Source organism: Microchirus variegatus, assembly GCF_963457635.1.
Source record: "Microchirus variegatus genome assembly, chromosome: 21".
Taxonomy (NCBI): domain Eukaryota; kingdom Metazoa; phylum Chordata; class Actinopteri; order Pleuronectiformes; family Soleidae; genus Microchirus; species Microchirus variegatus.
In genome coordinates this window covers 10239685-10265159 of record NC_139822.1, presented here as the reverse complement: position 1 = coordinate 10265159, position 25475 = coordinate 10239685, and the positions used below count along the sequence as shown (strand labels likewise).

At 48.2% G+C, this 25475-nt stretch overlaps 2 protein-coding genes across 7 annotated transcripts in view; both read left to right on the top strand.

The window, feature by feature from the left end:
• Positions 1 to 1252: 1252 nt before the first annotated feature.
• LOC310942592 (disks large homolog 1-like) lies at positions 1253 to 10734 on the top strand (the record flags this gene model as incomplete). The annotated part of the gene is made up of 4 exons (XM_083908003.1): positions 1253 to 1723; positions 3187 to 3318; positions 6290 to 6441; positions 10594 to 10734. Coding segments are annotated over exons 1-4 (444 nt in total), but the record flags the coding sequence as incomplete, so codon positions are not given.
• The window catches only part of dlg1b (discs large MAGUK scaffold protein 1b), a 21154-nt gene continuing 6384 nt past the window's right edge, over positions 10706 to 25475 (top strand). For 2 of the 6 annotated variants that reach the window (XM_083907539.1, XM_083907535.1), the window contains exons 1-16: positions 10706 to 10833; positions 11155 to 11292; positions 15380 to 15475; positions 16343 to 16396; positions 16503 to 16553; positions 16640 to 16764; positions 17511 to 17680; positions 17765 to 17901; positions 18082 to 18226; positions 19323 to 19452; positions 19651 to 19807; positions 20430 to 20532; positions 20610 to 20724; positions 21668 to 21844; positions 22532 to 22598; positions 24910 to 25015. In XM_083907539.1, the coding sequence (XP_083763665.1) occupies positions 10828 to 10833; positions 11155 to 11292; positions 15380 to 15475; positions 16343 to 16396; positions 16503 to 16553; positions 16640 to 16764; positions 17511 to 17680; positions 17765 to 17901; positions 18082 to 18226; positions 19323 to 19452; positions 19651 to 19807; positions 20430 to 20532; positions 20610 to 20724; positions 21668 to 21844; positions 22532 to 22598; positions 24910 to 25015 (1777 nt within the window). In that variant the 5' untranslated portion in view covers positions 10706 to 10827. Of the gene's footprint in view, positions 10834 to 11154; positions 11293 to 15379; positions 15476 to 16342; positions 16397 to 16502; positions 16554 to 16639; positions 16765 to 17510; positions 17902 to 18081; positions 18227 to 19322; positions 19453 to 19650; positions 19808 to 20429; positions 20533 to 20609; positions 20725 to 21667; positions 21845 to 22531; positions 22599 to 24906; positions 25016 to 25475 lie in introns of all 6 variants that reach the window. The other 4 variants (XM_083907538.1, XM_083907540.1, XM_083907537.1 and 1 more) reach the window with 4 other exon arrangements.

Sequence of the window (25475 nt, the reverse complement as noted above, 5' to 3'; positions counted from 1 at the left end):
CACTCACTTAGTGAATTCAGCTTTTAAAATATTTACTTTAGACTTAACTCAGTGACACAAAGTGACCACACGAGGCAGCAGAGGACCAGCAGCTCCTGTGTCCCTGTGAGCTAAAATCACTGGTTTTTCTCTGTAGACATGAGTGAGTGAATGAATGAGTGGATGAATGAGTGAATGAATGAGGGAGAGAGAGTGAATGAATGAGTGAATGAATGAATGAGTGGGTGAATGAGTGGATGAATGAGTGAGTGAATGAATGAATGAGTGGGTGAATGAGTGAATAAGAGAATGAATGAGCGAATGAGTGAGTGGATGAATGAGTGAGTAAATGAATGAGTGGATGAATGAGTGAGTGAATGAATGAGTGAATAAGTGAGTGAGTGAGTCAGTGAATGAGTGAGTGAGGGAATGAATGAGTGAGTGAATGAGTGAGTGAATGAATGAATAAGTGAATGAGTGAGTGAATGAATGAGTGAATAAGAGAGTGCATAAATGAGTGGGTGGGTGCGTGAGTGAATGAATAAATGAATGAATGAATGAGTGAAAAAGTGAATGAATGAGTGAGTGAATGAATAGGTGAATGAATGAGTGAATGAATGAATGACTGAGTTGGTGAGTGAATGAATGAGTGAATAAATTAATGAATGAGTGGGTGAATGAATTAGTGAATAAGTGAGTGAATGAATGAGTGGGTGAATGAATAAGTGAATGAATGAGTGAGTGAGTTAAATATATGAGTGAGTGAATAAGTGCGTGAATGAATGAGTGAGTGAGTGAATTAATGAATGAGTGAGTGAATGAGTGAGTGAGTGAGTGCGTGAGTGAGTGAGTGAGTGAGTGAATGAATGAATGAATGAATGAATGAGTGAGTGAGTGAATGAATGAATAAGTGAGTGAGTGAGTGAATGAGTGGGTGAAGCCGTGCCTCGGTGGTGGAGGTTAGTACTTTAGGAAAATCACATGCTTCTCATCTGCAGCTCTGACGGTGAGACGCCATTTTGGAGCAAAGTTTGGGATTTTGTGTGTTGACCTGGAGGAAGGAGGAGGAAGAGGAGGAGGAGGAAGGAAGAGAGAGGAAGAGAGGAGGAGGAGGAGGAGGAGTTTACTCTGAGGGAAGTTTGACACGAATGCAGCAGCCTGAGCTGGGAATAGCACTCGCAGCCTGGACTTTGGCACGGCTCGGGTTGAGGTGTGCCAGCAAGAGCCGGGACTGTGAAGTTGTTTCCCGGGATCAGGAGCAGAGCCCCCGGGGGCTCCGGAACTCTGTCACCGGCCTTTTATAACCGTGTGTTCACACTTTTTCTTCCTGTTGTGTGTTTGTGTGTGTGTGTCGCACACAACGGCTCGTGTGTGTCGCTACACGCCGGTGAAAGGAGCCTCTGTGACGGGGACGGAGAGCGCGGAGAGCCGGTGCCAGGCGGAGCTGCTCTCCGGGGCTTGTGTCTTTGAAGCGGGAACACTCGGCTGTTCCCCGGAGACTCGGTGGCTTGTTTTCGGTTGGACGGGCTCATTTTTTTCCCCTGACACGGAGTTTGTTTGTCGGAGGGAAGTTGGTGTCGTCGTGGAGCCCGGACTTGGAGTTGTGACAGCGGTCTTTCTCTGGAGGAATAACCGATAAAAAAAAAGGACCCACGGCGGCTCCTGTGTGTGTGTGTGTGTGTGTAGGGTTAACACGGAGCCGAGCCGAGCCGAACCGGAGCGACCATGCCCGTCAGGAGGAAAGGTAAGCCGCTCTCACGGCTGTTAGCCCGCGGCTAAAGCTCGCTCTGTGAGCCGCAGCCCGAGGCTCGTTTTTCCGGGGAAACAACAGAGTGAAAGTGACGCCGACATGTTGGCACACACACGGCCGGACCACAGCACCACACACACGGCGTCACTTCAGCCGAGCCGAGCCGAGCCGGGCCGGGAAAAGTCAGTTAAAAGTAGTGCTAGCAGCCGGCGGCTAGCCGCTGATGCTAACCAACTTGTATGTGGGACACGGAGAGAAAAACAACAACAACAAAAAAACACCGCGTCACCGCAAAATAATAAATAAAATAAAATAAAAATTAGTGCAGACAGAATGTCGTGAAAGAACTACACGCTGATGACGTCGTAGTCACGTGAAGTTTTACTTTTACTTTTATTGATGAAAAAAGTGTCTGAGAGTTACACACACACACAGTTTAGTTTAACTAGTGAAAATCATTAAAGGGACATTTCAGTTTTCTTTGAACGTGAGATTGTATGAAGTCCTGACACTGACAGAGCGCCCCCTGCTGCTGAGGAGCAGCCTGACACAGAGGCTAACGCTGAGTGAAAACATGACGTGATTTTAGCCACGAAGTTTCTACGTCACATGATCACGTCTTTATCTCAGTGTTAAACTGAAGTTTGTGAACCACTCACTCTCCCACACCAAAGCCCATAGAGAAAAAAAAATGATTTTAGCTCACAGGGACACAGGAGCTGCTGGTCCTGCTGCCTCGTGTGGTCACGTTGTGTCACTGAGTTAAGTCTAAATTAAATATTCTAAAAGCTGAATTCACTAAAATCAGTCATTGTAAGTTAGTGATGGAGGCAGCAGTGGATCAACAACTCCTGTGAACTCCTGTGTGCTGTGATGTTAAAATCACTGGTTTACTCTATGGACTTTGGTGAGAGTGAGTGACTTTTGTGTGGGAGAGTGAGTGACTGGTGTGGGAGAGTGAGTGACTTTGGTGTGAAAGAGTGAGTGACTGGTGTGAGAGAGTGAGTGACTTTGATGTGGGTCACTCACTCTCCCACACCAAAGCCACTCACTCTCCCACACCAAAGGTGTTGATCCACTGCTGCCTCCATCACTAACTTACAATGACTGATTTTAGTGAATTCAGCTTTTAAAATATTTACTTTAGACTTAACTCAGTGACACAAAGTGACCACACGAGGCAGCAGAGGACCAGCAGCTCCTGTGTCCCTGTGAGCTAAAATCACTGGTTTTCTCTGTGGACTTTGGTGTGGGAGAGTGAGTGGTTTACAAACTTCAGTTTCCTGTTGTCGTAGAAACTTAGACTGACTTTATTGACATTATGGCCAAAGATGTCATCACAGAAAAACACCTTTCTATATCAGTTTCTATTGATAATGATCACATTATTAATAATAATAATAATAATAATAATAATAATAATAATAATAATGTTCTTTCTCCTTGTGTTGATGCAGATGCACAGCGAGCTCTTCTTCTTCTGGAGGAATACAGAACCAAACTGAACCACACTGAGGATCGGCAGCTCAGAGTCTCTCTGCAGAGAGTCATCGACGTCTTTCAGAGCAACCTGTTCCAGGCGCTCATAGGTAAGACTTACTGTGATCTGATCTGTGATCTGATCTGTGATCTGATCTGTGTTCTGATCTGTGTTCTGATCTGTGTTCTGATCTGTGATCTGATCTGTGATCTGATCAATGTGAGAATTTCTGGTTTATTTGCTCCAATCCAACTTTATTGATAAAGTACTTTCAAAACATCGACAGCTGTACATCAGAGTTAAATAAATCAAATAAACAAAACATACAAACGTGTGACCTAATACAGTAGACCTGAGAACAAACTATAAAAATACTGTAGAAAATATCACAAACAAACACAAACAAACAGGTCGTACAATAAAACTATAACAAAGATAAAAACCAACATCTCACAAATGTGTTTTAAAGTTATTTATCTCTATGTTAATCGATATTAACGACGCAGCTTTAACACACTATTATTCAGACTTAAACCACTTCATGTTGCAATCATTGATCATTTAAATATAAACCAAACGACAAAAACCCTTTTTTAATAATAATAATAATAATAATAATAATAATAATAACAATAAAAAAAGAAAGAAAGAACCAAACTTTGTAGTTTAACTGAAGTTATCTGGTTTTTACCCAGCAACACATACACCAAAATAATCTGATTACACTCAGTGAAGTAATCTGAATAAATAATAATAATCAGATTGTGTGCAGCTTTAAATCTACATGAAATATCAGGATATGAAGTATATAAATAAACATGTTATTTACAGTATAAAACATACTGTACAGAAATATTGATTAGATTTATATCCTGATATACGTGTGTATATATATATATATATATACACACACACACAGTTTCTCACACGTCTCCAGCAGCTCTAGCTTGTCATAATCCTGACGTCCCAGCATGTGATGAAAAACAGATTTTATTGTAATCTGTCAAAGTCCAAACAGAGTTGTGTGTGTGTAATCTGTGTGTGAACACCGTCATTTAACATGGTTTAACATGGTAGAATAATCCAGGAGGAGGAGGAGGAGGAGGAGGAGGAGGAGGAGGAGGAGGAGGAGCAGCACAGCTGTCTGTGTTAGTTTGTATAATAAAAGATTCTCTGATTTTCAGCTTAAATGTGAATATTTTCTCGTGTTTTACAAACTTCACATTGAGATAAAGACGTGAACGAGTTCTTAAGACGTCGTAGATTTAAGTCGATCAATGTTGTCTTAAAGGCCTAAAAATCAACATTTACTTGTGTAAAACTAAAGAAAAAAACCACTCACTCTCCCACACCAAAGTCCATAGAGAAAACCAGTGATAGCTCACAGGGACACAGGAGCTGCTGGTCCTCTGCTGCCTCGTGTGGTCACTTTGTGTCACTGAGTTAAGTCTAAAGTAAATATTTTAAGAGTGAGTGACTTTGGTGTGGTAGAATGAGTGACTTTGGTGTGGCAGAGTGAGTGACTTTGGTGTGGCAGAGTGAGTGACTTTGGTGCGGGAGAGTGAGTGACTTTGGTGTGGGAGAGTGAGTGACTTTGGTGCGGTAGAGTGAGTGACTTTGGTGCGGTAGAGTGAGTGACTTTGGTGCGGGAGAGTGAGGGAGAGTGAGCGACTTTGGTGTGGGAGAGTGAGTGACTTTGGTGCGGTAGAGTGAGCGACTTTGGTGCGGGAGAGTGAGCGACTTTGGTGTGGGAGGGTGCGTGACTTTGGTGCGGGAGAGTGTGCGACTTTGGTGCGCGAGAGTGAGCGACTTTGGTGCGGGAGAGTGAGGGAGAGTAAGCGACTTTGGTGCGGGAGAGAGAGTGACTTTGTTGTAAGAGAGTGAGTGACTTTGGTGCGGGAGAGTGAGTGACTTTGGTGTGAGGAGAGTGAGTGACTTTGGTGTAGGAGAGTGTGACTTTGGTGTAGGAGAGTGAGTGACTTTGGTGTGGCAGAGTGAGTGACTTTGGTTTGGGGGAGTGAGTGACTTTGGTTTGGGGGAGTGAGTGACTTTGGTGCAGGGAGAGTGAGTGACTTTGGTGTGTGAGAGTGAGTGACTTTGGTGTGTGAGAGTGAGTGACTTTGGTGGGGCAGAGTGAGGGACTTTGGTGTGGCAGAGTAAGTGTTTTACTAACTCTAGTTTCCTTGGTAAAGTAAGATAACGTGATCTCTGTGAAATCCGATCAGTTTTAGCCAAAGATGAAGATGTTTAAGATATTTAAAAACCTTCTGTTTTGGAAAACCGTCCCGTTTATTAATCCCGTTAATTCCTGGACTCTTGCAGCCTTAAGCTCGACTTAAAAGCGGATTACATGACAAATGCACTTGGTAATATCTTGTCAGGAGAAATCACTGTTTGATATTTTGGCTGCGGCTGAAACCACGTCGTTGACGCGGCTCTGTTGATCCACCGTAACCGTAGAGATGCTCTAACTTGGGAAGTGAGTCGCTGTAAAACGATCTCTTCAGTCTCCATGATCCACTGATCCACACAGGCTCTGTCTTCACAGGACATCAGTGTACATCATCACACACACACACACACACACACACACACACACACACACACACACACACACACACACACACACACACACACACACACACACACACACACACACACACACACACACACACACACAGTGAATATAGCTGCTATAAATACAGTGTTTATGTTTATTTTTTAGCTTTTCTTGGAGCTGTGAATCTATTTTTATGACATAACCACGTCTTCATGTGTTCATGTGTTTGTCTTCATGTGTTCATGTGTTTGTCTTCATGTGTTCATGTGTTTGTCTTCATTTGTTCACGCGTTCGTCTTCATGTGTTCATGTGTTCGTCTTCATGTGTTCACACGTCTGTCCTCATGTGTTCACACGTTCGTCTTCATGTGTTCACACGTTCGTCTTCATGTGCTCACGCGTCTGTCCTCATGTGTTCACACGTTCGTTTTCATGTGTTCATACGTTCGTCTTCATGTCTTCATGTGTTCACGCGTCTTGTTTTGACTCAAACTCCTGTCGCTGTCTCTCTCCCGCTCAGATATCCAGGAGTTTTACGAAGTGACCTTATTGGACAGTCAGAGATGGGTGGAGTCTCCAAAGGGGGCGGACCCCGCGCTGCCAGTCAACCTGTGGGACTTCTCCAGCCTTCAGAGCACCACGGTGACCTCTGACCTCAGCACCAGCATCGAGGTGAGAACCAATGCATGACGACCGTGTCACTCGGAGGCGGAGCTTCGATGTCGCGTCGTCCATTTTTGTGACACAGTGTCAGTGATAGAAGAAGGCGGGACATAAAAAAGATAGTTTGATCTGTTTGGCCACGCCCCCTGGTGGACCAAGTTGTTGAAATGATATTTACCAGGGTCTTTGAACGCATCTTGTAGCTCGTCTTCTCGTCCCCAGAAAACACAGCTTTTTTCATGCACTCACATGGGCTGTAGGTGGAGCTCTGTGATGTACTTCCTGTGTGCAGGTGAGCTGTGTGTTGTTGTTTTTCTTCCCCTCTGATGGTAAACGTGCGTGGTCGTTCGTAGGACTGCCCCCTCCTTCACGAAATCCTGCACGCGCTGGCACAGGTCGGACGCTCGCCTGGTCAACGCCATCATGTGAGTACTGCTGAGGGGGAGGGGCTTTAGACGGCCTCAAGGTGTCGCTGTGGTGGCATCATAACACTGATGGTGCGTTCAGGGGTCTGATGGTGCGTTCAGGGGTCTGATGGTGCGTTCAGGGGTCTGATGGTGCGTTCTGGGGTTTGATGGTGCGTTCTGGGGTTTGATGGTGCGTTCAGGGGTTTGATGGTGCGTTCAGGGGGTTCAGGGGTTTGATGGTGCGTTCAGGGGTTTGATGGTGTGTTCAGGGTTTTGATGGTTTGATGGTGCGTTCAGGGTTTGATGGTGCGTTCAGGGTCTGATGGTGTGTTCAGGGTCTGATGATTTGATGGTGCGTTCAGGGGTTTGATGGTGCGTTCAGGGGTTTGATGGTGTGTTCAGGGTCTGATGGTTTGATGGTGCGTTCAGGGGTTTGATGGTGTGTTTTGATGGTGCGTTCAGGGTTTAATTGTGCATTCAGGGGTTTGATGGTGCGTTCAGGGTCTGATGGTTTGATGGTGTGTTTTGATGGTTTGATGGTGTGTTTTAATTTTGCCTTCAGGGGTTTGACGGTGTGTTTTGATGGTGTGTTCAGGGGCAGACGGTGCGTTCAGGGTGCACTTGGTGGTGGTGGTGTGGGAGAGTGAGTGGTTTACAGACGTCTGTCTCACAGTGAGATAAAGACGTGATCATGTGACGTAGAAACTTTAACTGACGTCTGTCTTGTCTTTCTTTTTGTCCTCGTGTCTCTGCTGCTGTCTCAGACTGGTTCTCAGCAGCAGGGGGCGCTCACAGCACAGCCAGTGTCTGTACCTCACACAACCACGTTTGAATTTGAATAAATTCATAATGAATAAAAGTGTGTGTGTGTGTGTGTGTGAGAGTCGGTTAAAACACGGTCGGTTTATTTAAATCTTTAATGACTCTGTGTTTGTACTGATAAAGTGACCAATACTTTTTATATCCCATAATAATCTGCTGGGGAGCCGCCACAGACGACAGTGATGCAGCGCTGTGGCCTGACTTCACCACCAGAGGGCACTGTTTAAACTCATGAAGAGAATACACACACACACACACAGAGCAGTGAAAACGGTGTATTTTCTTCTTCTGTGGTGCTTCAGGTTTTTTGTGGAGAGGTTGTACGAGGTGCTGACTGTGGTGTGAGCGCCCCCCTGTGTTAAGAACCGCCATGTTCATGTCTTTATCTCACGTCCGACATGTAAGCAGTATCAAACACTAACCACTCACTCTCCCACACCAAAGTCCACAGAGAAAACCAGTGATTTTAGCTCACAGGGACACAGGAGCTGCTGGTCCTCTGCTGCCTCGTGTGGTCACTTTGTGTCACTGAGTTAAGTGTCACTAAATGTAATATTTTAAAAGCTGAATTCATTAAAATCAGTCATTGTAAGTTAGTGATTTTTCTCTGTGGACTTTGGTGTGTGAGAGTGAGTGGTTTAGCGGTGATATAAAGACGCGATCCTAGGCAGTAGGGGGCGCTCACAGCACAGTGGCTAACTCGCAGAAGCTTCTTCTTCTTCTTCTTCTTCTTCTCAATCGTTTTCGTCTCCTCCTCTGTAATCACGCGCGCCCTCTGGTGGTGGGAACGTGAAATGCGGCGCATTGTGTGATTGTGGATGCGTCACCTGACCTCGCCCTGGACCACCTGACCCCTCTTCATCCTCTTCATCACTGACCTTCCCCGAGGACACACCCCCCCTCTCTCTCTCTCTCTCTCGCTCAACCCTCCTCGTTTCCGATGAGTCATGTGACTCCCCCACCCCTCCCCCCTCTCTTCATCACACACCCACAGAGGAAGGCTTCACACACACACACACATCACCACAGAGAGAGAGAGAGAGAGAGGAGTCGTGGTGAGCGCCTGAGAGGAGGTGAAGAGAGAGAGGAGCACATTCTATCAGGAGGAGGAGGAGGAGGAGGAGGGAGGTTCTCCCTGGATGAAGGCAGAGCTCCAGGAGTCGTTTCCTCCTCGCCACGATGGAGCGACACAAGGAATGAGGGCGGATGGTCAGAGCAGGGAGCAGCAGCAGCAGCAGTGGAGGAGGAGGAGGCGCTGGTGCTGCGGGAGGAGCCGGGCGGCGCGGGAGGAGCCGGCGGCGGCGCTCCTGGAGGAGGCGGCGGCTGGCGGCCACCTGCCCCGGCGCCGACAGCAGCAGCAGCAGCGGCAGCAGCAGGAGGAAGAAGGGGGAGTGTTTCTCGCCCGTGCTGTGCCACTGTAAGCTGGCCTGCACCAACAGAGCCATCTCCCTCATGTTCGGCTGCAAGGTGGGTGCTAACGTGCTAACGTGCAGAGAGAGCGGCGGCGTGTGGCGTGTGCGAGGTCACAGTCGGGGTTAAATCTGAGCTGAGCTGAGCTGAGCCGCCAATCACAGGCAGCCTCTGCATCAGTGCTGACGGCTGATTGGCCCGTGGGCAGGATGACGGACACGTGTGTGTGTGTGGTTGATGTGTTCACACACACACACACACACACACACACACACACACACACACACACACACACACACACACACACACACACACACACACACACACACATCAGATCAGCTGAGAGCAGCCGTTGGCTCAGTCTACAGGTTCCCATGATGCACTGGGGTTTTTAACGGGCAACCTAAGTGGAGACTGAGCTGGATATGAAAAGAAGATAGGACCTTTATTTTGAAAACTTGTGGGGTTGTGTTTCAGTGAGGATGGAAAGAAACTGACTTTTATTTTGAAGACGAAGTTTGTAATTTAGGTCGTGGTCACAAAAGTGGTATAGTCAGGTGGTTTAGTTGATTCAGGTGAGTTCAGGTGATTTAGGCGAGATGAGGTGATTTAGGTGAGATCAGGTGATTTAGGTGAGATCAGGTGATTTAGGTGAGATCAGGTGAGTTCAGGTGAAATCCGGTGATTTAGGCGAGTTCAGGTGAGATCAGGTGATTTAGGCGAGTTCAGGTGAGATCAGGTGATTTAGGCGAGTTCAGGTGATTTAGGTGAGATCATGAGATCAGGTGATTGTCAGTGGTTTATTCAGCTGTTCCTAATAAAGTGACCACAGTGGTGCAGAGAACACAGTGAAGGTGTAATTATTGAACAACTGTCTACAGACTGTGTGGGTGAATCCTCTTCATCACGTCCCTGAATCATCCTCACCACCCCCCCCCCCCATGCTCCTATTTCTAGCAGCGTTGCTCTTCCTCTTCCTCCTCCTCCTCCTCCTCCTCAGCTCTCAGAGACGAGGACAAAGAATGAAGACTTGTTCTGCTGCTGATCATCGTCATGTTTATGATGTGAAATAAATGAGTGCAATTAGGCAAAAATAATACATTTAAAAAGTCACTGAATCTGACTTTGACTGCATCACTAATCTCTTTTCATGCGCCTGTGTAATCTGATGACATCTGTTGAATCTGAACACTGACCACCGTAATCTGACCGACTGGTTAGCGCTGTCGTGGTTAGCGGCGTGCTAGCAGTGATGACATCACTGATGACGACAAAGTTCTGCTGATCTGTTTGAAGACCCTAAAAAACCCTCCTGTGAACCATCTGTGGGCCCAGAACCAGGGTTTGGAACCAGTGTCTTCCTGTGAGTCAGTGTTGACCTTCTCCTCCTGTCTCCTCCTCTTCTCTCCTGTCTCCTCCCCTCCTCTTCTCTCCTGTCTCCTCATCTCCTGTCTTTTCATCTCCTGTCTCCTCCTCTCCTCTCCTGTCTCCTCCTCTCCTCTCCTGTCTCCTCCTCTTTCAGAAGTACCAGCACCACGATGAGGACTCATCCCTCCAGGACCAGGACCAGGACCAGGACCTGGACCAGAGCTCCTCCCAGCTGACAGAGGGCGTGGGGGCGGGGCCAGAGCTGATCGTGGGGGCGGGGCCAGAGCTGGTCGTGGGGGCGGGGCCAGAGCTGGTCCAGGTGTCGGAGAAGAACCTGTCTCAGGTGGAGAATGTGCACGGCTACGTCAGCCACGCCCACATCTCACCTATGAAGGTAGGCGTGGCCTGTGGAGACGCTAACACCTGCTAAATTATAGCCAGAGATTTAAACCAGATTATTTTCATTATCCCTTAATGTGTAGATTATTTTAATTGATTAGTATTTACAGAACATAATGTTTGTGTTTATATTGTTATCCACACACACACACACACACACACACACACACACACACACACACACACACACACACACACACACACAAGGAGAACAGCACCACCCTTTGGTGACAGGACAGAAGGACATCACTGAAGCTTTGGCTCTTTGCCGCGTTGTGACCTGTTGGAGACTCCGCCCCCTCCCTGTGTTGTGTAGGTGGCGTCCCTGGAGTGTGTCTTTGACGGACAGCAGCACCCGGAGCTCCCCTCCCCCACCTCCTCCTCCACCCTCCGCTCTCACGGAGAGGAGAACCACTTCCTGTCCTGCTCCTCCAACCCCTACCCCTTGATCCAGGTAACCACGCCTCCACCACGCCCCCTGACCTGCTCGTCTTCTCGTGATTGACTGCTGTATACACAGTATACACACACATATACAGTATACACACATGCATACACACACACACGCATGCACACGCACACCCAGGAACATGGATGATTCAGTTCTCAGTGGTTAAAGGAACAGTTCTGTTTTTCTTGTTCTTGTCCGACTGTGAAAACGTGTCTGGAAAAAGAAAATCTGCGTCACTTTAGGTTTCTACGACGTCTTTATCTTCACTGTGAGACAGACTTTAACAACAGGAAGCTGAAGTTTGTAAATCACTCACTCTCCCACACCAAAGTCAACAGAGAAAACCAGTGATTTTAGCTCACAGGGACACAGGAGCTGCTGGTCTCGTGTGGTCACTTTGTGTCACTGAGTTAAGTCTAAAGTAAATATTTTAAGACTGAGTGACTTTGGTGTGTGAGACTGAGTGACTTTGGTGTGTGAGAGTGAGTGATTTTGGTGTGGGAGAGTGAGTGACTTTGGTGTGGGAGAGTGAGTGACTTTGGTGTGGGAGAGTGAGTGACTTTGGTGTGAGAGTGAGTGACTTTGGTGTGAAAGAGAGTGAGTGACTTTGGTGTGAGAGAGTGAGTGACTTTGGTGTGGGAGTCTGAGGACAGTAGGACAGAGGTCAGGTGAATGCTCCTCACCTCCTGGAGGAGGAGGAGGTGCTGCAGTCTGTTGTTGCTGCGTCTGCTTCACACAGACAGAGGCTGCTCTCTCTCTCTCTCTCTCTCTCTCACCTGCTCAGTGGTGCTCTCTCGCCCTGGCAGGTTAATCTACCCCCCCCCCCCCCCCACCTCCCTAGGCTCCTCCCCCCCCCCACTCGTCTGGTGGCGACTTCACTTCTCAGTGAACGTCTGCTTCAAACAGCTGCTCGTAAAACTCTGCAGCTCCTCCTCCACCAGCTCCTCTGCAGCCTCCTTGTTTTTGTCTGTGAGGAGGAGGAGGAGGAGGAGTGAAGCCCCCCCCCCCATCGTCTGCTCTTCAGCCAGCACCCCCTCTCTCTGCTGCCCCGTCGCAGCTGCTGCAGGAGCCAGAGGAGGCACCGAGGAGGCGCCGAGGAGGCAGCAGCAGCAGCAGCAGCAGCAGCAGCAGCAGCAGCAGCAGCAGCAGCAGCAGCAGCAGCATGCTCAACTCAGTGTGGTATGCTAAAAAGATGGGCCGCCGCATCATGGGCACACTGAGGAGAACCAAGCGGCTCCACCGGCGCCTCCTGGTAGGTCTCCTCCTCCTCCTCCTCCTCCAGACTGTGAGGACTCCAGGGGGAGGGGCTGCACCATGTCATCACGCGTGTTCTGCAACATGTGTTCATATGATGGTGTGTGGTAAATGTCATGCTGCAGCTGCTGCGTCACATCTGCATCGTCATCATCACATACGTGTGTGTGTGTGTGTGTGTGTGTGTGTGTGTGTGTGTGTGATTCACCTGCATAAACAGCATCATCATCATCATCATCATCATCATCATCATCATCATGTTCTGTGCAGATGTAAAGGAACCCCTGCAGTAGCACATGCCTTAACCCTCTCACTGTTGTTGCCTAGCAACGACCCAGCTGCTGACACGCAGCGCTGCCTCGGAGCCGCGCGCTAAAGCGCTAACATACGTGACGGGGAACATGTGCGACTCGGAAGAGGAAGTGTTCATTCTCTGTCTTCATCACAGGGTCTTCACCTGTTTTCACTACTCCACCACTCCTGCAGGGGGCGCTTGTGACACAGTCATTTGACTGAGTCTGGGTTTTGTTTTTAAAGTGTTCACATGTGTTTGTGACTGTTTCCTGGTGTTTGTGACTGTTGTTTCCAGGTGTTTGTTTCCTGGCGTTTAAGACTGTTGTTTCCTCGCGTTTGCGGCTGTCGTTCCCTGGCATTTGCGGCTGTTGTTTCCAGGTGTTTGTTTTTCTGGCGTTTAAGACTGTTGTTTCCTGGCGTTTGCGGCTGTCGTTTCCTGGCGTTTGCAGCTGTTGTTTCCTGGCGTTTGCGGCTGTCGTTTCCTGGCGTTTGCGACTGTTGTTTCCAGGTGTTTGCGACTGTTGTTTCCAGGTGTTTGCGACTGTTGTTTCATGGCGTTACAGGAGATATTTCTTTACTCCAAAACTCCTGCAGGTGGCGCTTTTTACCCAGTAATGTGACTGAAGTGAAGTGTTCACATGAATTCTCTCTGTACTGTGGAAGGAAATGTGATGAAAGCTCATGACCCACTTTCACCATTTCACCCTGGGCTGTTTTAGCGCCACCGTGTGGCAGCGTCACTGACCTGCAGCTGCTCTGCCTCACATCGGGGGGCGACATTGATTATTCATGCAGAGCCTGGTGCTGACATGTGCCACGCTCAGTGAAGCAGAGTAATCGGCACGGCAACCAGAGACGACCAGGGAGGGAGAGGGGGGCGGAGCCAACGGTAACAGTCTGGATCAGCTGTTGATCCAGTCCACATCTGACCACACGTCCGTCATGACCACACATCAGCCGTGGCAGCAGCTCGCCTCCAGGGCCGCCATCGCAGGCGAGAAGAGGCCGACGCGCTTCGACGCGGTCGACCTGCACGAGTCCATCGCTCACCTGCACCCGCTGCAGAGACAGCACGCCATCCAGCTCCACCGCCAGCAGCAGAACCAGCTCCAGAACCAGCTCCAGAACCAGCAGCAGAACCCACCTCAGGTCCAGGCCTCTGTGGCCACCTTCAGCGCCTCCTGCAGAGCTCGTAGTCGTTTCCTGAACCTGCGAGACAGCGTGAAGAAAAGCCCGACGAGGAGCACGGCCAAGGTCCTCAGCAGCAGGCCGCACATCCCCCGGGTTCCCCCCACCTTCAGTCAGGTACTGATCTGGTTCTGGTTCTAGTGGACGCCGGGAGACACTTTGTGATAACAGCTCTGATTCTGTCCAGGAGTTTTCAAAGTTAATGAAAGTCAGAGGCAAAATGCTGCGAAAACATGGTCTCTGTTGTTTGTGACTGTTGTTTCCTGTGTTTGTAATTGTTGTTTACTGTGTTTGTGACTGTTGTTTCCTGGTGTTTGTGACTGTAGTTTCCTGGTGTTTGTGACTGTTGTTTCCTGTGTTTGTGACTGTAGTTTCCTGTGTTTGTGACTGTTGTTTCCTGTGTTTGTGACTGTTGTTTCCTGGTGTTTGTGACTGTTGTTTCCCGGTGTTTGTGACTGTTGTTTCCCGGTGCTTGTGACTGTTGTTTCCTGCTGTTTGTGACTGTTGTTTCCTGCTGTTTGTGACTGTTGTTTCCTGGTGTTTGTGACTGTTGTTTCCTGTGTTTGTGACGATGTTTGTGACTGTTGTTTCCTGTGTTTGTGACGATGTTAGTGACTCTTGTTTTCTGTGTTTGTGACCGTGTTTGTTACTGTCGTTTGCGACTGTTGTTTCCTGGCGTTTGCGACTGTTGTTTCGAGGTGTTTGTTGTATAGTTAGCTTTGTCAAATGATGCTAATAGTCACATATTAGTAGCTGAGTTAGCTCTCAACGGCTAATCCACAGTAGAATTGATGAAGTCTCTGCTGGCAGCCATGTTTTCACCGCTGTGTCTCAGCAGCAGGGGGCGCTCACAGCACAGTCAGTACAATCACACCTCCTCTTTTCCACTCAAAGATCCTGTCCAAACACGAGCGCTCACTCCGCATACATTGAGATGGTCGGTGTGTTTTTGTTGTTTCTGGGGTAAATGAAGCTTGTGAGCGCGGTGGATCAGCGAGCGTCGCTGCACACGTGCAGCTGCCTGATCAATGTGGTCAATGTGCGCGGCTAATTTTAGCAGCTGTTTGTTTTCCATGTGCTCCGGGTTCTGAAGCTGCTGAAGCACTTCCTGTGTGCAGCTCAGATCTCTGGTGTGTTTCACTTCATATTTAGCTGCTCCAGAGTCTGTGACCAGGTCATCTACGACAAACCGCTCACTCTCCCACACCAAAGTCCACAGAGAAAAACCAGACTCCGCCCCGCTGACACCTCAGCGTGACCAAAACAAACAGACACATCGTCGTCATCCTCCTGCTGCTGCTCTTCATCTGAACCTAACCTTTGACCTTTGACCCCTCACCATGCTATTGTTCAGCAGGCTGACGCTGCCCCGCCTCCCTCCTCCATAATCCCTGTGATCCCAATCTCACCAATCCCAGCTGAGACCACCCTCATCCCTGCGACATCACAGGTGTTTTTCTTTCATTTTTCCTCTTCTTGTCTTTTTCTCTCGTCCTTCATCTTCTTCACGTTCTCATCTTCTTCATCTCCACGTTCTCATCTCCTTCATCTTCACACTCTCTCCATCATCTTCTCCACATTCTCATCTCCTTCATCTTCACGTTCTCATCTTCTTCATCTTCACGTTCTCTCCTTCATCTCCTTCATCTTCACGTTCTCATCTTCTTCATCTTCACGTTCTCTCCTTCATCTTCTTCATCTTCACATTCTCTCCATCATCTCCTTCATCTCCACGTTCTCTCCATCATCTTCTTCATCTTCACGTTCTCTCCATCATCTTCATCTTCATGTTCTCTCCATCATCTCCTTCATCTTCATGTTCTCTTTATCATCTCCTTCATCTTCATGTTCTCTTTATCATCTCCTTCATCTTCATGTTCTCTCCATCATCTTCTACATCTTCACGTTCTCTCATCTTCTTCATCTCCATGTTCTCTCCATCATCTTCTTCATCTTCACGTTCTCTCCATCATCTTCATTATCTTCTCCACGTTCTCTCCATCATCTTCACGTTCTCTCCATCATCTTCTTCACGTTCTCTCCATCATCTTCTTCACGTTCTCTCCATCATCTTCTTCATCTTCACGTTCTCTCCATCATCTTCATTATCTTCTTCACGTTCTCTCCATCTTCTTCATCTTCACGTTCTCTCCTTCATCTCCAAGCCACCATGTCTGTCCTCCACTTCCTGTTCGACTGCAGGTGTGTGTGTGTGTGTGTGATTGTGGGGGCGGAGCTCTGAGGGAGGTTTCATGTGCGTGACGGTCGGTGGGCTGGTTTTATTTTGGCCGGGTGTTGACGTTTCCTCTCTCCTCAGGCCAATCCTGCTCCTGTGGTGGTCAACGCTGACAGTCTGGACACGCCCCCATACGTGAGACCACACCCCCAACACCATATATATATATATATGAGTGATTGACAGCTGCTATCAGCCAATAGCAGCCTGTTTTAATGTGTGTGTGTGTGTGTGTGCGCAGGTGAACGGGACAGAGGCTGATTATGAGTATGAGGAGATCACACTGGAGAGGGTAAGGACCTGATCCATGTTATTGATCCATGTTATTGATCCATGTTATTGATCCATGTTATTGATCCATGTGCCTTTGGTTTCCAGGGAAACTCAGGTTTGGGCTTCAGCATCGCAGGAGGAACAGACAACCCACACATCGGTGAAGACCCCAGTATCTTCATCACCAAAGTCATCGCAGGAGGAGCTGCTGCACAGGACTCTAGACTGAGGTCAACACAGACACACACACACACACACACAGACACGCACGCACAGACACACACACAGACACACACACACGGACACACACACAGACACACACACACGGACACACACACACACACGGACACACACACACACACACGGACACACACGCACGCAGACAGACACAAACACACACACAGACTCGCACACAGACACACACACAGACAGACAGAAACACACACACAGACTCACACAGACACACACGCACGCACATACACTCACACACACACAGACGGACACAAACACACACAGACTCGCACACAACACACAGACTCACTCACACACACAGACTCGCACACACTCACAGACACGCACATACACAGACTCGCACACACACACACACACACTCACTCACAGACACACACACACACACACACACACACACACACACACACACACACACACACACACACACACACACACGCTTCAAAACAACCTCTTTACTTTCAGAGAGGTGTCTATTACCCAGAATCCCCTGCTGTGTGGCTCTGCCTTTCACTGCTTCATTCATAATGTATCAGTGAGACTCACCTGATCCAGGTCTCACCTGATCCAGGTCTCACCTGATCCAGGTCTCACCTGATCCAGGTCTCAGTGTGAGCTAAAATCACTGGTTTTCTCTGTGGACTTTGGTGTGGGAGAGTGATCAGTGTGTTTTGTACCTGAAGTCGTTGTCCAGTCTCAGGACGACCGTGTGCTGCTGTCATTTCAGGGTGAACGACGTCATCCTCAGGGTGAACGAGGCGGACGTACGAGACGTGACCCACAGCCGCGCCGTGGAGGCCCTGAAGGAGGCGGGCTCGCTCGTCCGACTCTACGTCCGCCGCAGGAAAACCGTGTCGGAGAAAGTGATGGAGCTCAAGCTGGTGAAGGGACCCAAAGGTAACCGTGGTGACGGTGGTGGGGCGAGTGTGGTGGTGGTGGTGGTTTCAAACTCACTGAGTCCTGGTCCTGGTCCCGGTTCAGGTCTGGGCTTCAGCATCGCGGGCGGAGTGGGGAACCAGCACATCCCGGGCGACAACAGCATCTACGTCACCAAGATCATCGAGGGAGGGGCCGCACACAAAGACGGGCGGCTGCAGATCGGAGACAAGCTGCTGGCTGTAAGCATGTGGCCACGCCCCCCTACTTCCTGTTGACTCGTTGGACTTCTGTTACTATAGTGACCAGAACCATGTTACTAAACTCACGTTTAACAAAAGCTTTTCCTTTTCAAAATAATAACGAGAACATAAATGAGCCTGCAGTTTTTCAAAATAAAAGTCTCTTGTGTCTGCTCTCAGGTGAACAGCTCGTGTCTGGAGGAAGTGAGTCACGAACACGCTGTCACGGCCCTGAAAAACACTCCGGATGTGGTTTACCTGAAAGTGGCCAAACCCAACAGTGTCTTCATGAACGACAGCTTCGCTCAGCCAGACCTCACCAGCTGTGAGACACACCGCGTCCTCTGTCTGTCCTCATGTCCTCTGTCCATCATCTGTCCTCCGTCTGTCCTCATGTCCTATGTCTGTCCTCCAGCTGTCCTCCAGCTGTCCATCATCTGTCCTCCGTCTGTCCTCTGTCTGTCCTCATGCCCTCGTCTGTTCTCATGTCCTCCGTCTGTCCTCCGTCTATCCTCTTGTCCTCCATCTGTCCTCATATCATGTCATTTAACTTTAGTGTGTGTGTGTGTGTGTGTGTGTGTGCGCTCACTCCCTCCTGAAGCTCTGACTCGACTCATCATGTCTGTCTCTGTGTGTGTGTGTGTGAGTGAGTGTGTTCCCTCCTGAAGCTCTGATTCGACTCGTCATGTCTCTGTGTGTGTGTGTGTGTGTGTGTTCCCTCCTGAAGCTCTGACTCAACTCGTCATGTCTGTGTGTGTGTTCACTCCTGAAGCTCTGACTCGACTCATCATGTCTGTCTGTGTGTGTGTGTGTGTTCCCTCCTGAAGCTCTGACTCCACTCGTCATGTCTGTCTATATGTGTGTGTGTGTGTGTTCCCTCCTGAAGCTCTGACTCCACTCGTCATGTCTGTGTGTGTGTGTTCCCTCCTGAAGCTCTGACTCCACTCGTCATGTCTGTCTGTGTGTGTGTGTGTGTGTGTGTGTGTGTCGGTTCCCTCCTGAAGCTCTGACTCGACTCGTCATGTCTGTCTGTCTGTGTGTGTGTGTTCCCTCCTGAAGCTCTGACTCGACTTGTCATGTCTGTCTGTGTGTGTGTGTTCGTGTTTCCTCCTGAAGCTCTGACTCCACTCGTCATGTCTGTGTGTCTCTCTGTGTGTGTGCTCCCTCCCTCCTGAAGCTCTGACTCGACTCGTCGTGTGTGTGTGTGTGTGTGTGTGTGTGTGTGTGTGTGTGTGTGTGTGTGTGTGTGTGTGTGTGTGTGTGTGTGTGTGTGTGTGTGTGTGTGTGTGTGTGTGTGTGTGTGTGTGTGTGTGTGTGTGTGTGTGTGTGTGTGTGTGTGTGTGTGTGTGTGTGTGTGTGTGTGTGTGTGTGTACTCCCTCCTGAAGCTCTGACTCGACTCGTCATGTCTGTCTTCTCCTAGCGTACTCACAGAACATGGAGAACCATATCAGCCCGCCCCCCTTCCTGGGTCAGCCCCTCCCACCACCAGCACCGTCGGGACGCTACTCCCCGACCCCGAAGAGCATGCTGGGAGATGATGATGTCATGCGGTGAGGTCACGGTCTGACTCTGATGTCACTTCCTGTTTTTGTCTCATTAAATCAAACGGTGTTGACAAACACTGACCTTGTCAGGACCAGCAGTCCTCATGGAGACTTCTCTCATCGTCGTCACCTGATGGGGGCGTTTCCCTGTGAGGCCATGTGACCCTCTGAGGGCTGATTGACAGCTGCTGTCTCCTCCCACAGAGAGCCCAGGAAGGTGGTGCTGCACCGAGGAGCGACCGGACTCGGCTTCAACATCGTGGGCGGCGAGGACGGCGAGGGAATCTTCATCTCTTTCATCCTCGCCGGAGGACCAGCTGACCTGTGTGGGGAGCTCAGGAAAGGAGACCGACTGGTATCGGTGGGTATTTTCAAAATAAAAGTCTCATTTTCTGTTCAGCCACACTTCAACTCAATATTTTTCAGAATAAAAGTCTCAGTTTTTGTTCGTCCACGCTTAAAAACAATCCCACGTTTTTTCAAAATAAGTCTCAGTTTCTGTTGGTCCACGCTTAAACTCAACAGTTTTCAAAATAAAAGTCTCAGTTTCTGTTCGTCCACGCTTAAACTCAACAGTTTTCAAAATAAAAGTCTCAGTTTTTGTTCAGCCACACTTAAACTCAATATTTTTCAAAATAAAAGTCTCCGTTTCTGTTCGTCCACGCTTAAACTCAACAGTTTTCAAAATAAAAGTCTCAGTTTCTGTTCGTCCACACTTAAGCTCAACAGTTTTCAAAATAAAAGTCTCAGTTTCTGTTCGTCCACACTTAAACTCAACAGTTTTCAAAATAAAAGTCTCGTTTTCTGTTCGTCCACACTTAAACTCAACAGTTTTCAAAGGTCCCCACAAACAAGGGTTGTCTGTCAATAGTTAGACCTCACAAGTACAGCAGGACCAGCACTCCCTCTGTGTGTGTGTGTGTGTGTGTGTGTGTGTGTGTGTGTGTGTGTTAGTAACCGTGGACTCTGGGTGTTTTTTTCAGGTGAACGGCGTGGATCTGCGTAACGCCACCCACGAACAGGCGGCCGCCGCCCTGAAGAACGCCGGACAGACGGTGACCATCATCGCCCACTACAGGCCAGAGGGTGAGACACACACACACACACACACACACTCACGCACACACGGTGACCTCTGGTGACCCCTGGTGTCTGTGTTTCAGATTACAGTCGATTCGAGGCAAAGATCCACGACCTGAGGGAGCAGATGATGAACAGCAGCATCAGCTCAGGCTCCGGTTCTCTGCGCACCAGCCACAAGAGGTCGCTGTACGTCAGGTGAGTGACTTCTGACCGCTCACCTGTCTCATCTCTGTATTTTCAAAATAAGAGACTCACTTTCTGACCAGCCACGCTTAAAAAACAACCCCACTATTTTCAGAATAAAAGTCAGAGCTTCTGTTCATCAATGCTTAGAATAAACCCCACTTTTTTCAAAATAAACCCCACTTTTTTCAAAATAAGTCAGTTTCCATTCGTCCATGCTTAAACTCAACGGTTTTCAGAATAAAGTCTCAGTTTCCATTCATCCATGCTTGAACTCAACAGTTTTCAGAATAAAAGTCTCAGTTTTTATTCATCCATGCTTAAAATCAACCCCACTATTTTCAAAATAAAAGTCTCATCTTCTCTTCAGCCACTCTTTAACTCAACCCCACTATTTTCAAAATAAAAGTCAGTTTCCATTTATCCATGCTTAAACTCAACAGTTTTCAAAATAAGTCTCAGTTTCTGTTTGTCCACGTTTAAACTCAACAGATTTCAAAATAAAAGTCTCAGTTTCTGTTTGTCCACGTTTAAACTCAACAGATTTCAAAATAAAAGTCTGTTTCTGTTCGTTCATGCTTAAACTCAACAGGTTTCAAAATAAAAGTATGTTTCTGTTCGTCCATGCTTAAACTCAAAAGTTTTCAAAATAAAAGTCTGAGTTTCTGTTCGTCCGCGTTTAAACTCAACAGATTTCAGAATAAAAGTCTCAGTTTCTGTTCGTCCATGCTTAAACTCAACAGATTTCAGAATAAAAGTCTCAGTTTCTGTTCGTCCACACTAAAAATCGACAGTTTTCAGAATAAAAGTCTCAGTTTCTGTTCCTCCGCGTTTAGACTCAATTCAGGTAAATTGTTGTGAAAAATGTGTGTTGAAGTAAAGTTTGATTTAGTGTGTGTGTGTGTGTGTGTGTGTGTGTGTGTGTGTGTGTGTGTGTGTGTGTGCGCGTGTGCAGAGCTCTCTTTGACTATGATAAGACCAGAGACTCTGGTCTGCCCAGTCAGGGCCTCAACTTTAAGTTCGGCGACATCCTTCACGTGGTGAACGCGTCCGACGACGAGTGGTGGCAGGCGCGTCAGCTGACCGCTCAGGGTGAGACGGAGGAAGTGGGCGTGATCCCCAGCAAGAGACGGTCAGTCCTCCTGTTTTTATTCTCCTTCTAATGTGTTTTCCAAGTCGCATGGAAACGGTTTGTAAACCACTCACTCTCCCACACCAAAGTCACTCACTCTTCCAAACCAAAGTCACTCACTCTCCCACACCAAAGTCACTCACTTTCCCACACCCAAGTCACTCACTCTCCCACACCCAAGTCACTCACTCTCCCACACCAAAGTCACTCACTCTCTCACACCAGTCACTCACTCTCTCACACAAAAGTCTCTCCCACACCAAAGTCACTCACTCTCCCACACCAAAGTCACTCACTCTCCCACACCAAAGTCACTCACTCTCTCACACCAAAGTCACTCACTCTCCCACACCAAAGTCACTCACTCTCTCACACCAAAGTCACTCACTCTCCCACACCAAAGCCCATAGAGTAAACCAGTGATTTTAATCTTACAATGACTGATTTTAGTGAATTCAGCTTTTAAAAATTTACTTTAGACTTAACTCAGTGACACAAAGTGACCACACGAGGCAGCAGAGGACCAGCAGCTCCTGTGTCGCTGTGAGCTAAAATCACTGGTTTTCTCTGTGGACTTTGGTGTGGGAGGATGAATGGTTTCCTTTTAGAGAAGTAACCAGCAGAGCGATGCCATGTGCGACGATCTCTGACCTCTGACCTCTGACCTTTTGTCTCATCGATCCACAGGGTGGAGAAGAAAGAGCGTGCGAGGTTAAAGACGGTGAAGTTCAACGCCAAGTCTCGAGAGCGCGGGGTGAGTGTGACGAGCAGCTGATGATGATGATGATGATGCATGACGTTTTTCCAGAGCGACGCGCCGCCCGCTGCCACCTGAGCTCCGCCCACTAACGCGAGACTAACGTGTGACGCCACTGAGCGGTTAACAGCATGTGGGCGTGTGCGGCCGCTGAGAGGCGGCCTCCTCTTCCTCCTCGGCGCCTTTTTCCGAACGGCGTGCTGCTTTTAACACGTGTCACCTGAACACATCGCCCGAAACCGCCAACGCCGCTCTGTAACACACGGTTTGACCCGGGGGGGCGGGGCTGGGCGGGGCTGGGCGGGGAGGGGCGGGGACAAACGCTTGACATTGATGTGTGACTGTCTGCTGCTCACACCTTCCTCCTCCTCCTCCTCCTCCTCCTCCTCTCTCTCTCTCTCTCTCTCTCTCTCTCTCTAACGCTTATTAGCATGTTACATCTGTTTAACCACGAAGCTGTAGCTTGTCATGTGACTGCGTTTAAACTCAACAGTTTTCAGAATGAAAGTCTCAGTTTCTGTTAATCCATGTTTAAACTCAACAGATTTAAAAATAAAAGTCTTAGTTTCTGTTAATCCACGCTTAAACTCAACAGTTTTCAAAATAAAAGTTTCACTTTTTTTCGTCCACGCTTAAACTCAACAGTTTTCAAAATAAAAGTTTCAGTTTGTTAATCCACGCATAAACTCAACAGTTTTCAAAATAAAAGTCTCAGTTTTTGTTAATCCACTTAAATTCAACAGTTTTCAAAATAAAAGTCTCAGTTTCTGTTAATCCACGCTTAAACTCAGTTTTCAAAATCAAAGTATCAGTTTCTGTTAATCCACTCTTAAACTCAACAGTTTTCAAAATAAAAGTCTCAGTTTCTTTTCGTCCACGCTTAAACTCAATAGTTTTCAAAATAAAAGTCTTAGTTTCTGTTCGGCTATGCTTAAACTCAACACTTTTCAAAATAAAAGTCTCAGTTTCTGTTTGGCTACGCTTAAACGCAACAGATTTTAAAATAAAAGTCTCAGTTTCTTTTAATCTACACTTAAACGCCACAGTTTACAAAATAAAAGCCTCAGTTTTTGTTAATCCACACATAAATGCAACAGTTTTCAAAATAAAAGTCAGTTTCTGTTTGTCCATGGTCACATGACGCCTTCAGGGTCAGCTGATGTCTGCATGTCGCTGCATGTCATCTCTCTCTCTCTGTGCTGCGTTCACTGTCGGCGTGTAAATGTGGGCGTTTCCGGTTCAGTGTGTTTCCTCTTTACAAAGAACAAACCCAGTCAGTCTGACTCTGTGGCTCCACCCACACAAAAGCTGTCAATCAAAGTTTGACTCGTCAGAACGGGACGTTATTGGCTGTAAAAAAACAAACGGGGTTGAGTCTTCTCTGTCTGTGCTCCGCCTTCATTTGTTGTCAGGAAAGAGTGTCGATTGGAAACATAAAGCTACAGCGCCCCCTTGTGGCAGTACGAAATTATATTGCGATGTTCACACACAACAGCTCCAATGAGATGGAGCACTTGGCGCCATCTAGTGGACTGAAACGTAACTGACTTTTTTATGCAAATCCACAAAGAGACTTTTTCTAAAAATAGTAATATTTCACAACAATAATAAATAAAAACGTGTCCCGATTCTTATTCAAACTTTATTCAGTAATAACAAATCAATAACAGGTTAATAACAGGTTAATATGTTAATAACAGGTTAATAACAGGTTAATATGTTAATAACAGGGTAATAACAGGTTAATATGTTAATAACAGGTTAATAACAGTAGACAGAAGTGTTGTTCAGACACAGAGACAGACAGACGTCTCATTCTGTCCTCATCTCTTCTGTTTTTATTCCATCACCTCCTCCTCCTCCACTTCTTCTTCCTCCTGTTCCTCCTCCTCTTCCTCCTCCACTTCTTCCTTCTTCTCCTCCTCCTCTTCTTCTTCCTCCTCTTCTTCCTCCTGTTCCTCCTCCACTTCTTCCTTCTTCTCCTCCTCTTCTTCTTCCTCCTCCTCCTCCTCTTCTTCTTCCCCCCTCCCCCTCCTCTTCTTCATCCTCCTCTTCTTCCTCTTCCTCCTCTTCTTCTTCCCCCCTCCCCCTCCTCTTCTTCCTCCTCCTCCTCCCCCTCCCCCCCCTCCTCCTGTTCCTCCTCCTGTTCCTCCTCCCTTTCATCCTCCTCCTCGTCCTCTGCCTCATCCTCCACTTCTTCTTCCTCTTCCTCCTCTTCCCCCTCTTCTTCCTCTTCCCCCTGCTTCTCCTCCTCTTCTTCCTCCTTCTTCCTCCTCCCCCTCTTCCTCCTCCTCCTCCTCCTCAGCAGTCTCTCAATGACAAGCGTAAAAAGAACCTCTTTTCCCGAAAGTTTCCGTTCTACAAGGGCAAAGAGAGCAAAGAGACGACCAAGCAGGAGAGCAGTGATGTCGACCGTGAGTACCAGCACCGCGGGGGGGGGGGGGGGGGGCGGGGCATGGGCCGGGGGGGGGCGGGGCATGGGCGGGGCTTGACTGGTCAGCGACAGGTGGAGAGCTCAGCTGGTGGCGGCGGCGTGCTGCAAACGTGCCGGTGGTTGTCACGGTAGCAGGGCGAGGCCCCCTGGTGGTGGTCCTTGGGACATGAGCTGCGCCCCGTTGCCGTGGCGACCAGCGTTGTTGTTCCCTCTGCTCTCAGTCTGTCGCTGTGACTCAGTAACGTTGTGTTTGTGTGGTTGTTGTGTTTTCTCCTGGTTGTTTGTGCTGCGCTGACCTCAGGACGCCAGCGACGACGTCCTGTCCAGGACTCACAGTAAGTCCTCAAAACCTCATCCACACAGACGGTGCAGAGCGCCCCCTGCTGCTCACATGACAGGAGACCACATCGACGTCAAACTGTGAGACAGGAAACTGAAGT